The 13,662-nt window shown below is 37.7% G+C and overlaps 1 protein-coding gene across 6 annotated transcripts in view; it reads left to right on the top strand.

Annotated features, from left to right (window-relative positions):
* scn8a (sodium voltage-gated channel alpha subunit 8) overlaps window positions 1–13,662 on the top strand; it is a 124,032-nt gene that overhangs the window by 91,593 nt on the left and 18,777 nt on the right. For all 6 annotated transcript variants that reach the window (XM_062969254.1, XM_062969251.1, XM_062969253.1 and 3 more), the window contains 3 exon segments: window positions 177–350; window positions 7,139–7,261; window positions 11,476–11,760. In XM_062969254.1, coding sequence (XP_062825324.1) covers window positions 177–350; window positions 7,139–7,261; window positions 11,476–11,760 — 582 coding nt within the window.

Below are 13,662 nucleotides of genomic sequence, written 5' to 3'. Positions count from 1 at the left end.
TGAATAATCAAGGATTGGGAGATAATTGCTTCATATGTTATACCTGTGTTAATTGATTATTAAAGTTCATACCTCCATCTGTCTCTCACAAACATTTTCAATCCAAATTTCATTTGTACATTACTTTGCTACCAAATTCAGAGGGTAGTAACACTTGATTCCATGTTTTCCCTTAGGCCTTTGAGGATATTTACATCGAACAGAGAAAAACCATTAGGACCTGCTTGGAATATGCTGACAAAGTTTTCACCTACATCTTTATCCTCGAAATGTTGTTGAAGTGGTGTGCCTATGGATTTGTGAAGTTCTTCACTAATGCCTGGTGCTGGCTGGATTTCCTCATTGTAGCAGTAGGTATCACTTCGTGATTCTTCAAGTCAATGCATTGCTTTCTGTGACATCTGGGATTGTTTTTCTGGCTAAAATAAGTAAGGCTTAACCATGCTGATTTTGTAGCACTTTATAATCTGGGCATCAGACAGGAGCAGCACCCAGCAAGAATTGTTGGAAAGGCATTCTCTTCTCCAGCTATTTATTACTGATGTTGAAAGTTTTAAAGTTGAGGACGTTTGCATGCCATCACTCTCAGGTCTACTTTTTTCATTGGGATCTCAATGTTGATTGAAAGTGAGAATGGAGCAGAGGAGGTGTCAACAAGCAAAAATAGCCCTGAAGCAAATCTGTTTTCTACCAGTTCATAAAAAAGCCATTTTACTCTTATACATCCTGTTTGATTTTGGAAGCTAAGTAGCGTCAGACCTTGTTTAGTATTTAGATGGGGGACCACCAACAAATACTAGTTGCTGCAGACTATATTTCAAAGGATGGAACTGGCAAACCATCTCTGAGTACTGCTTGCCAAAGAAAACTCTGTGAAATTCATGGGGTTGCCACAAGTTAACAGTGACTTGAAGGCACAAATGCACACACACAGTTCATCCAGAGGTTGAGACAACAAAAGTGTTAAGGACTAATCTTGGGGATAGAAATATGCAACACCACAAGCACTCATTAATACTCTACATTCATATTTATATACCCTTCCTGTATCCCAAACTGAAACTTAAGGTCCTTCACAAAAGACAGAAAATTATAATACAAACACATATAATTAAGAACATTAATTCTTAAGTGGAGATTAAAAGTAACAGAATAAAAACCATTTAAAATATTACTTTTAATGTAAAACATGTACAGCACCATAAAAAGCTAACCATCAATTCTCCAAGCTAGAACAGAAAGAACTTCACTTGCCTCTGAGAAGACAGCAGAGAAGAAACCATGTGAACCTTCCCAAGAAAGGAATTACAAAATCTGGGAGCAGCAACTACCTATATTCCCATCATGTCCTTAATTATCGGGGTGGGGGGAGAGATAAAACATAGAAAACAGAATCCAGTGAATTTGATCAGTTTCATAAACAACAAGCTCCACATTCAAAGTTAGACTGACCAAACCATGATGTCTGATTTTTACCTTGACATCCAATATTGATCAAGAATGAAGAGCATTAGAGTCCCATGGGGCAGAGGGTGGCATTTCTCACCTCTCTCCCTGCCTGCCATTGGAGTGAAACAGGCCTCCTTCAGGATTGCCTACAGCAGTGCTATTCAAACTAAGCCACTGGCTACCAGTCCCTGGCAAGTTTCCAGGAAAGAATCTGGGCACAAATATAGTGCTGGAAGGAAATAATTGGCCTCTCACGTCACAACAGCCAAAAAGCACTAGCTTAGAAGAAGTGCTTTTTTAAGCATATTTTAAACAGCATAGTTTTTTTCTTCTGTGTTATCTGTTCTAGGTATTGTATATTGGACATTCCATAACCTATTGCAAAACATATATTATTGCATAAGCTATTGGAACACAACTGCTATGTGCACATATCCTTTTGGCAAATGTGAATCTCCATGAATATGTGGAGACCACCTTTGGAAAACCACTAGTCAAAAAAAGCATGACCTCATTAGAAGTCAACTATTTTAACAAATGATATTCACAAGCATTAATGTAATGGCACACAGGTAACTTCAGCTGTTAAACTGAAGGACCATGTTATTAGACTGCCAAGGGTAAAGACATGCCACTCCAAAATATATTTGGTTAACAGAGGATGATTGTTTCTTTGCAGTTGAAATTGCCCAAAAGATATACACTCTCTTTAAAACTCTTAGTTAAAATGTGCACTCAGAGATAAAAACAAAGTCTTCTTTGAAAAAGAACATATATTGTATTAATTCACCATACAAGCACATTTCTTAATAAAGTTCAGTTACAGATAGGATATACGTAGTTCTTTTTCTCTGTGTGTTGAGAACACAGGGTATCAGTCTTTATCAATAGTCCACAGTCTTTAGTAAAGTTGTACTCACTGAAGACCATAAGCATTAAACAAATATTGAAGTCTCTAAATTGACTTCTCCATCACAGTCCAAACAAATACTTGTATGCATTCACCTCCTCTGAGGTCTGATGCAAAACGTCTGCTCCCATTGAAGTCCAAATAGATACTGAATACAAAATAGTCTTGCATCTGCGCATGCTCACTATAATCACATGTCTATATCTCCTCCCACACCAGAGAGTCAAATCAACATACATATAAAATGCAGGTTACCAAATATACACATTAACAAATAAATATTGAGTGGCTTGGGAGGAAGCTATTTCCAACAATGTAAGACCAGAGTTTGGAAACAGCTCATACAAATAACTAGTTTTGAGTAAGTTGGTAACTAATTTTCCCCAAATAATGAAAGTAGAACTAAGGCCCCATCTACACTACCATATAATGCAGTTTCAAAATGCAGTTTAACTGCATTGAATTAGATTGTAGCAGTCAACACTACCATATAATCCTGTTCAATACAATTAATCTGCATTCTGAAATATGGCAGTGTAGAACCAGCCTCAGTCACATTGCCATTCTTAACATACAAGGAATAAATTGATCCCCATTTATCCTGTAACTCCTTTGGTATCTCCTTACTTTTATAGTTGCCAGGCTGAAGGAGTAATAGACATGGTTCAAGAGAGTGCTCACAGTGGGAAAAATTTAGGTTGAGGAGCATTCTTATGGCAATTCCTGTGGGTGCTGTGATACATGAAGGTGTTCTGTCCTTGATTACAGCAATGAAGCTCTGTAGCAGAATAAAAAGTTCACTTAAATATCATTAGCATTTCTTTATCTGTGTTGCGGTTCCTGATTTCAACAGCAGCCATGTGGGCGATTCACACACTATTCAGCATACAAATACACCAATACATATATCACAATCGCAGCAACAATATGAAGTCTTTTTCCTCATCATCTCAAGAGGAAATTGCTATTAGATGCCATTAGCAGCCTGTCTCCCAGGATGAAATAGTAGTGTAGCAAGTGGGTGGTTATCAAGCCCACAATGCAGAGAGAAAGACAATGTCCTCAGTCCAGTACAACCAGTACTGCAAATAAATGCAAATAAACAGGAACATGTAGTTTTACTCTCTGACTATTCCTTTGTTGTAATGGCAAGGTTCTCTATGGTGATGAGGTTCTCTCTGACAAAATTAGAAACCTTCAATTTGTCATATTTCTTATGAAATAGTGTCTTCCCTGTGTAGAAGAGAAGACCTGAAAGTGAGGTGATGAATGTACAGCAAATTACTTTTGTGGATGGTAATTGTATACGGTAGAATGAAATGAAATGAAATGAAATGAAATGGGGGGGGGGGGGAGGTGCTTTAAGTGTTTTGAAGGTATCTGAAGATATTTTTACCAAAATAGAATATACTCAAACTGACCCTTGTAAGAAAGATCTTCATCCTAAGCTCATAGGATAAGATCTTTGAAACATCTCCAAAATAACTATATTATTTGTTACTGAATTATCACAGAGAAAACAATGTGTAAAACAATGTGTATTTCTGAAACATGGGGACCTTTTCACCATATTCTCTACTAGTTTCCAAAGATGTCAATTATATTTGTGAATTCCCTGTGTTTTTTTTCTTTTTTCCCCTTTTCCTGGAGCAATTATACATTCTGTTGGTATGGTTATGTTTTGGTTTGGGGTTTGTCATTTAGAGAAAGGTGAATCATTAATCTATTAGTACAAAGCACCCCTTTCTTAAGTACTTTTTGATGTAATTATTTCTTTAGAAACAACCAATATACATTTTTTCTGAAATAACCTTCTAAAAATAACTAACCATAATCAAGTGTAAATTATTGATTTAATCTTTATTCACTTAATTGTAAGGTTCAAGATATGAGAAGGGAATGTTGGTTGCTTTAATGCTATTTGTCTTTTTACTCACCCCAAGTCTTTTATTTAAGTAATCAATGTTGAATGTTTGTTTTTGTGTTGAAGATAAGATCACAAAACTGCATTTCATGTTTTGTCCCTAAAAACGACCCCGAAATTTTAAATCCAGTTTCTTAAAAGTTCTCCTTTGAAGCCTTTATTACACTTGCTAACTGCATACAAAAACAATGAATGCATGGCTACTTTTAATCCTTATGGCAGTCAAAGGGAATTTCTGCCAATGCCAGAAAAAATTGTTTCCTCACACAGTTCAAAAAGCTCTGATCTTATACACATTTACTAGGGAGTAAGCCCCTTGGGACTCAGTAAAAGTTACTTTTGAGTAAGCATGCACATAATTGCACTGTTAATCAAGTTTACTTTGGCATCATGTTTAGCAATGGATGAAGGATGACTTTCACAATATGATTTCCCTCCCCCCTCCATTTAACAGTTGTGGCAATATGATCTACTTGGTTCTCATCAAACCAGATTCTAGGATTGCCAAGATGAAACAAACCACTGTCAGAAGATTAAATTACATTTTATTGATTCCATGCTATATGAATGTGGATGCAGAATACAAATAATAATTACAAAAATAGTTTACACATATCCTTTAGTCAGTGGATAAATATAATCCTATTGGTTGCCAAAATACATCAAGATTTTGCTCCACTCAGGGCAAAGAGCATTCAAAATCCATCTCCCTCCAAGAAAAAATACCATATATATACTTTTGCACCCCCTTTTGTCCAAAAAAGGATTCAAAAGTGTGACTATTATGTGATGAAATATGATGTTTTCATATGTCTTCATAGGCAGGATATAGCCTGAGTGTTCATACATATTTTTATTTCAGTGGGTGACATTTAAGTATATGACTTTTTGAAATCATTTAACAGTGCAATCCTGTACACATCTTCTCAGAAATAATCAACTTACTGGCCCATCATCATTTTAACCGTTATAGAGCAAATACATTGCCGAAAAGCAACTATAAAGGTCCACCATTTTAACAACAATGCTTGTTTTTCATTCATAGGATGATTTTTCAAATATCATCTTTTCTGTATCACTTGATATGTCTGATATAACCTGTTGATACTTTCATTTAATCTTACTTTACACCTTTTGTAGGTAAACTCCACTGGATATCATATTGATCCAATCATTAAACCCACAAAACCCACTCCAACATTATAAAGTACATCTTCTTGCCATCAGATTTGTTCATAATACTTGAGCCGAGCCCTCCTCAACATTTTGCATAGCTCAGACATCTTTTCCTTAACTGTCTAAGAAACACTATATTGTTCTCCCATTGGCAATAAAACACTACTTCCAAACATTGATAAAAGTGCTGATAAACATGACCTTGAATTCTATTTCCTAGATTTTTAATATCTCAGATGCCAAAGCGAATAGTAACAGATGCTATTTTACCTACTTTGGTTTTAAACTTATTAATGTTTTAACATTTTTCCTATTTTTTAAATTCCAATGATACTTCAACCATTATTAATTTTCAGTGGAAAAGGGAACAAAAATATTTTTTTTCTCAGATGTTTTATAATTATAAAGAATACATTCAAAATTGAGGTTTATTCCACTTCATGCACAGACCCTGAAGTTGCAGTCGCCACCTCTGGATACGCAGGTCCACACAGCAACATCTAAAAATAGGATTCATGTGGGATGGGTGGGTGGTCTGTTTCCCCCTCACATATGGCTCAAAACCAAAAAATGTTTACTCTTGACAGTATTAAAATGCAAAGTAATCGCAATGTGCATTCAGCCAATATGATTCTTATATTGAAATACTACCACAGCACTGGAACTGCTACACTTGCTATACAAAGCACAATCTGGCTTGCCGTATTCATATGATTTGGGTTTTTAAGGGAAAATATTTTGTGTATACACCAGAGGATATAGCAAGAATGCATGGTACATGCTGCATTTATGGTCATTTCATAATATGTGATACAACCCTCAGTCTCAGTTATTTTAGCAACTGCTCTTTACACTTAAGGTCACTCATACAGTTTGGGAAGGTCATTTTTGAACTAAAATTCGCAGAATCTTGCAGTCAGCATACAAAGAAGATTGCAGTTCAACAGTGACTCTTTTCAACATCTGCTCTCATACTGTTCAACACCATTGTTACTCACAGTAATAGAACATAATTCCGCTGGAAACACTGATGATCAACTTGTTAAACTGAAATCCAGCTGGAGCTACATGATTTATCCTACATGAGTTCATTACATTCTTCAGGATTACATTGTTGGCTTTTCAATGAAGATTACTTCCCTCACTCTGCCCTATTAGATGTCACACTAATAGAAAAGATAAGACTCCCCACCATTTCCCCACCCACCTGACTGACAAAACTAAGGCAGATTGTGCAGTGTGTGTATTTATCTGTATTCTTTCTCATAGGTACCTTTAAAAATTTGTCTGGCTTAATTTAATGGGAGCTGCTGGGATCCTGCAGACTGTTAAGAGGGCGAGGGTAAGGTTCTTGTCATCCGTTTGGGCTCCTAACCTTCCAACAGACCCTGTTTCCGTCTGTGTGTCTCTGCCTCTATCTCACTTATTTTCCCCATTTGTTTTATTCTTATGCCTCTCTCAACCGCATTATTTCCTTCCAGGTCGTTTCAGTGAAGTGCTGTAGGCAGCTGGTGGTCTTGTCTTCGATATCACTAGAACTGGGGGTGGACCGGGGCCGGCAATCCAGTTCGTGGGATGGAAATACCATCAGTGCTAGGGGACTTATTCTAACAGTCTGGAACCTCTTCTTTTTGTTTTTTGTTTTCCTTTTCCTTTCTTTTTTTCTGTTTTCTATGTAGGTCTCTTTAGTCAGCCTTATAGCTAATGCCCTGGGCTACTCGGAACTAGGTGCCATTAAATCCCTTAGGACACTCAGAGCCTTGAGGCCTTTAAGAGCGTTGTCCCGATTTGAGGGGATGAGGGTAAGACGCCATTAGCGAGCTGATCCTTCTGCATGCCTGTGGGTTATGGCTGGGTGGGTTAAAAAAGGAAAAGCATGCTAGAACCGATCAAATGATAGAAAGACATAACAACAAACAGAATCATGATGCAGCTGCTGACTTGATCACCTCCCTCCGTTTCTGGTTCACCCTCACCCTGCTACACAGTTCTCCCTTTTTTTTTAATTGCAGAAAAAGAAAAGAAAAGAAAAAGGGAGATATATTAAGCTGCCTCATTATTGGCCCAATCCACATGTCATTTGTAGATTCTCTGTTGGCACTTGGCTGTTCTTATTTGGCCTGGCTTCTAATACCTCTAGCATCTGAGGGGGCATTTCTGGCTGTAAGTTTTGGATAGGGAGAATCACCAGGTGCAAAGAAGCAGAATTTAAACCACCTCGGTTTTTTGCTTCTTCCTTCTACTTAAAGTTTATAATCAAAGGTGAATTAAAAGAGATTAAACATTTAAAAAAATTAAAGCTCTTTCTATATTGGTGGGGTTGTTCAGGATTACCGGTAAGGGCTGAGCTGTAGGAATAACGTTGTTGTGCCAAAAGAATAGAGCTCTGGTTTAATTCCTCTCATTTGCACCTCGTTGTTCTCTGTCCAGTCCAGTAGCGACTGGCAACCTTGACTGATAGCTCAGCTTTCCTCCCTATTCTCCCTCCTCCTTTTATCGTGCTTTATGGTCCCCCTGTCCTGTGATATGTTAGCAGTAAGTCTCAAGCAAAACAAAGAACCTGAACTTTCCTAAAATCAATAGATGATGCCACATAGCCCTTGAAATGTTCATGTATTGTTAAGAATTACATAGCTGTTTAGTTTTTTAAAAAAAATAGAAAAAAGGTTTGGTGTACGGAATAAAACTATGCTAAACTCTCTAAAAAAAGGCCACCCTGTTCTATGTGTAAAAGATACAACTCTATGCTTTTCAGGCCGTAATCCTAGAGAACTCTTTATTAAAGGGAAAACCTCATTGAATGCCACAATCTTACTTCTGCATAAATATGCACAGGATTGCTCAGTTTGTATGCTGCAGTATGCATCTAGCAAATGCACAATGATCTGTAAAACTTGGATTAAGGTGAGAGGGGACATTTTTAGAGATTTGGAAAAGAAGTAGAAACGTGCTTTCTTCAAGATCTGAATCTGAAGAACTCAAATAGCTCAATGTGAAATTATAAAGAGGCAGTTTACTCAGAAGTAAGATCCACTGATTATAGAGTTTCTCCAAATACATGTTTACTAGGACTACAGTCACAGAGTAGATTGGTTATTTTATAATAAGTTTAATAATGAAGTATAGGGATTCTTGATTCTGATTCTTTAAAAAATAAGTTTTGAAAAAATTTGAATTGCATCTCACTTTATTCTATCCTAGTCCTTTTAAAACAAGCAAAGGAAAGTGGTTTTAGTAACAGTTTATAAAGGTTACTTTGTTAAGACTACATGGGGCTGTAGGTTTTGAAGAATAGTATTTTTTTAAAAAAAAGATTTTCCAAGCTTTAGCTGATATAACATTCCCCCATGATAGGGGAGTCATGTGAGGAGGACATAGTGTACGTTGTTACTTTTACTTGCAGAAGCATTCAGATGTGTAATACTTATTTCTGAGATAGGTCTACGTAACTGAACTGAATTGTGGCCAGTTTAAGAAAAGTATGGGTTTTAATGAGTGCTGTTCATTTCAACAGGACTTATGCCCAAATATGTTTAGATTTTCAGACCACTCACCAATCCAGACATGAAGATGGACATAGCACCACAACATAAATCTGTCCATATTTGTTCTGAAGCAAGTGTCAGTGCTTTCAGTGGGACTTACTACCTAGTAATAAATTTTGTTAGGATTGCAGTTACACAATAGGGATCTAACCCCCCCCCCCCCTTGAAGCCATTTGTGGATGTGGACATAGGTTTGCGTCTCCTCTAATATGCACAAGAAGTTTCTAGCCAGTGTGTGGCTTGTCCTTCCTGGATCAAAGCAAAAATTATGAACAAAGAACTGAGTAATAAAATCTTGTCACTTTCAGCTAGCTTGACTGGAATGCCTCCAGTTCCCTGACATCTTTCACTTACTGGAAATGGTGCATTGGTGGGAAAATATAATAAATTGTGGTAGGAACCTGCAGTCCTCCAGATGTTGTTGGACTCCAGCTCTCATCATCATTCATGGTTGATATGTAGATATCATGGGCACTATGTTCTAATAATATTTGGAATACCAAAGTTTCTCAACCCCGAGCATAGATCTGATCAAACCTGATTTTCTATTTTCTGCTAGACACATTGGAGGAATCATTATTTTCATTTGTGAAGGGTTAGATAGATTTTATGTCTGTTTTATTGCTTTAACAAAATAAAACAGGAAAGGGATTTAACTTACTGGACTACTTGCTAACATTTTACCATCCTTATTACTCCCACATCAAATTTACATCCCACCAAAGACAGTATGAATCCATCTGAAGCTGAATAAAAGAAATGAAATGATTTTGCTAAGACCCACCAAATACAGTTCTTTCCTTTTTGTTCTGTGCCTTAATAACTTGAATTTTAAAGAATGTACTCACCATATATGACTTTGGAAGCTAAGTAGGACCAGCCCTTGTTAGTTTTTGGCTAGGAGACCACCAATGAATTCCAGGTGCTCTGGCCTATATTTCAGAGGAAAGGATGGGCAAATTCACCTCCTGAGCACTTTTTGTCTAAGAAAACCCTATGAAATTAATGGGATCGCCATAAATTGACAGGTGACTTGAAGGCACATACACACAAACAGCTTTGTGTATTTTCCAGGGGAGTGGGGAGTGACAGTGATGCTATGAAACTTGCATGCACTTCTTGACAATTTCTAATACACAGTTGTCACACCAAAAGCCATGTTCCCTTTCTCGTAATAGTTGGTGACAATATCGTCAATTTGGCTAGAAAAACACATTGAAGTGAATAAAAGACTAAAAAGAGAACTCTGATTCTGTTTTTCCAACAAATACCAAAATGGAAACATTTTTTAAATTACTTTAAATTTTTTATCCAGTAGTTGTATTGCTTTATATCTTTCCTGGGTGTCATGTTTTCAGATAATTTCAGGACACAGATATTTTGAGGTTCTTACTAGGATTTATATGATCATTTTTTTTCTCCTGCAAATAAAAAGCAGAAAAGACCATGAACTTTTTCTTACAATTACATTATTTATCCCATATTTTTGCAGAGAGAAATGTGTCCACTGTCCACCATAATTATGTAATGCAACTTGCTGCTTTCCGATTAAACCCAATTTAGTTCACATTATCCTTTAAAAGAGTTTGAGACAAGGGTCATCATGGGATTGTTTAGCCTAGGCAAGTCCTGCTGAACTGGTGCCTGTCAGAGCAGCCAGTATTGAGCTAGATGAACTGAAGAACTGATTTGATATAGGGAAAAGCTATCATGTATTTCTAATGTAGACAATACTAATAAGATATGCAAACAACTAACCTAGATCTATTTAAAGGCATGCTATATTTTTCTTCATGGATTTGTGGAAATACCACCTATAGAGAAAAAAAGGAAGGAAGCCCTACAAAACAAATATCAATCTCATTTGTTATCGTACAGAGGAGGGAATATGGCTTTATTTTTTGAGCTTGCAAACATGCATGCTCAGCTCTTTGGACATGGTTGGACTTGCTTATCAAATAATTTGTAAAATCTTGGATATTTTTACACTAAGACACTGCTAAGTCTTAGAATTACATTGTTACCCATTCCTACTCCCATTTGAAAGTAATGACTCAATAGTCCTCATTTATCTTCATGGGAATAGGAGATCCAGGGCATGTCTATTTGATATAAGTCTGGTTTTAAAGTGGGGAATGGTTGCTAGCTGAAATTATGTCAGAGATTCCTTTCTCTGACCTAGTTGTTGGAATCACGTGAGTCTTGTTGATGTCAAGATGAAGGCCTCTACATTTTCCTAATTTCATTCATCCTTTATCAAACAATTACAGAATGGCAAAAAATACCTGCCAAAAGGCTTTTCAAAAATGGTAGACGATGGAAAGAAGGTGTCATTTTGATTACATTGGTGCTTGTGACTAGCCTTGCGTTCAATTCCCCCCACTAAAACTAGGCATGTTTATGTTTTGTTTCTAAGCCATTGCCTTTTCTGTACTAAAACTCTTTCCTCCTTCCTCCCCCTTCCAATGCAGGTGGTTGTGAATGCCTTGGTGGGCGCTATACCATCCATTATGAATGTGTTGTTGGTCTGCCTTATCTTCTGGCTGATTTTCAGCATAATGGGGGTAAATCTTTTTGCTGGGAAGTATCATTACTGCTTTAATGAGACAGCTGAATATCGGTTCGAGATAGAAGAGGTGAACAACGAGACAGACTGTTTCAAACTGATGGAGCCCAACAGCACAGAGATCCGATGGAAGAATGTTAAGATTAACTTTGACAATGTTGGTGCTGGGTACCTGGCCCTTCTTCAAGTTGTAAGTTCTGCCTTTCCTAGTTTGACTTCTTCTGGTAGAAACTGTATGTGTATATGTACTGCTGCAAAAATGTTGAAAAACTAAAGTGCTTTCTTATCCCAAGCATCATATTAGGCTACTTAGTACTTGAATGGGAAACCACCAAGGAGGCCGCCCTTCGGGGAGAGAGGGCTGGTTAAAAATAAAGTTATTTATTTACCATAGCTATAGGAGCCTCCGGTGGCCTAGGGGATAAAAGCCTTGTGACTTGAAGGTTGGGTTGCTGACCTGAAGACTGCCAGGTTTGAATCCCAGCCAGAGAGAATGCGGAGGAGCTCCCTCTATCAGCTCCAGCTCCATGCGGGGACATGAGAGAAGCCTCCCACAAGGATGGTAAAACATCAAAACATCCGGGCGTCCCCTGGGCAACGTCCTTGCAGACGGCCAATTCTCTCACTCCAGAAGCAACTCCTGTTGCTCCTGACACAAAAAAAAACCATAGCTATGGCTGAGTTCTAGAGGATGGCAATGGCAAACCACCTCTGAGGCCATGTAGACTCATATAGTCCCGTTCAATGCAGTTGAAACTGCATTCTGAAACTGCGTTATATGACAGTGTAGATGGGGCCTGAGTATTCCTTCTTTAAAAATATCATGTGAAATTCATAGGACCAGCATCAGTCAATAGGTGACTTGAAAGGACATTCACATACAAAGAAGGCATCAACCTTCTGTTTGTCAGTCAGCAGTAAAAAGTTATTGCATAGCAGTGTGGGGGAGTAAGGGCAAGCACATTAAGAATAACTCAAAGGGATAAGGTAAATGAATGAGTAACTTAATGGGAAAAGGAATTGCATGTCCAGATGCAAGAGAATTACTTCCCAGTCAGTTTTAATCCCATGTTATTCCTCAGGGGAGAATGAAGTCTGAACATGACCAGTAAAGAGTGCAATGCATTCTCATAGCAGCTCTTCAGTAAACCGAATGGTGATCACACATCTTGAGACATAGGCTACAGTACAAAATAAGTTCATTTCATGCAAGGAAGGGGTCTTCTGAGGCCTCTTCTGCCTAAGGCAGTCAATCCTTTGCTCAGCCCAACATCAGACCTAGCGTCCAATTGCCTGGCTTTGTTGACTTTGAGCCAACATGAGATAGTCTTGGCTCTGGTCCTATAACATCACATTCTTTGTTAAAATATAATTGAATATGATATATTGTGGTGTGTTTTTAATCAATGATCAGTGATCTGATATACCAAAAATAACGTCTGTATTATAACTCTTGTAACATTTAATAGGAGCCCCCAATGGCGCAGCGGGTTAAACCGCTGAGCGTCGGAACTTGCTGACTGAAAGGTCAGTGGTTCGAATCTGGGGAGTGGGTGAGCTCCTGCTGTTAGTCCCGGATTCTACAAACCTAGCAGTTCGAAAACATGCAAATGTGAGTAGATCAATAGGTACCACTCCAGCAGGAAAGTTACGGCGCTCCATGAAGTCATGCCGGCCACATGACCTATAAACAACACCGGTTCTTTGCCTTAGAATTGGAGATGAGCACCAACCCCTGTAATCAGACATGACTAGACTTAATGTCGGAGGAAACCTTTACCCCTAACATTTAATAAAAACAAAGATTTTAAAGAGAAATCGTTCAAAGTAATCTTAAGAATCACAAGAAACAGCAGTTTCCTTTACTAAAGATGAAAATGGGGATGCCATCTCTCTACCAAGGCACTTTGTATTACATTGCAGGATAAACATATACACACTGTGAACAATTGTAGGCCCCCAAATTGAGTCTGAATGAATGTATACAAAATACAGTTAGCCTTTTCTGAATATGGATTCTCAAGTTTAAATGCTGTCTATGACTAGTAGGCAAAAAGTCTAGACTAAGCTAAAAACCATCACATTTTCATGC

Source organism: Anolis carolinensis, chromosome 2, assembly GCF_035594765.1.
Source record: "Anolis carolinensis isolate JA03-04 chromosome 2, rAnoCar3.1.pri, whole genome shotgun sequence".
Taxonomy (NCBI): Eukaryota; Metazoa; Chordata; class Lepidosauria; order Squamata; family Dactyloidae; genus Anolis; species Anolis carolinensis.
This window is presented reverse-complemented; position numbering and strand designations above follow the sequence as displayed.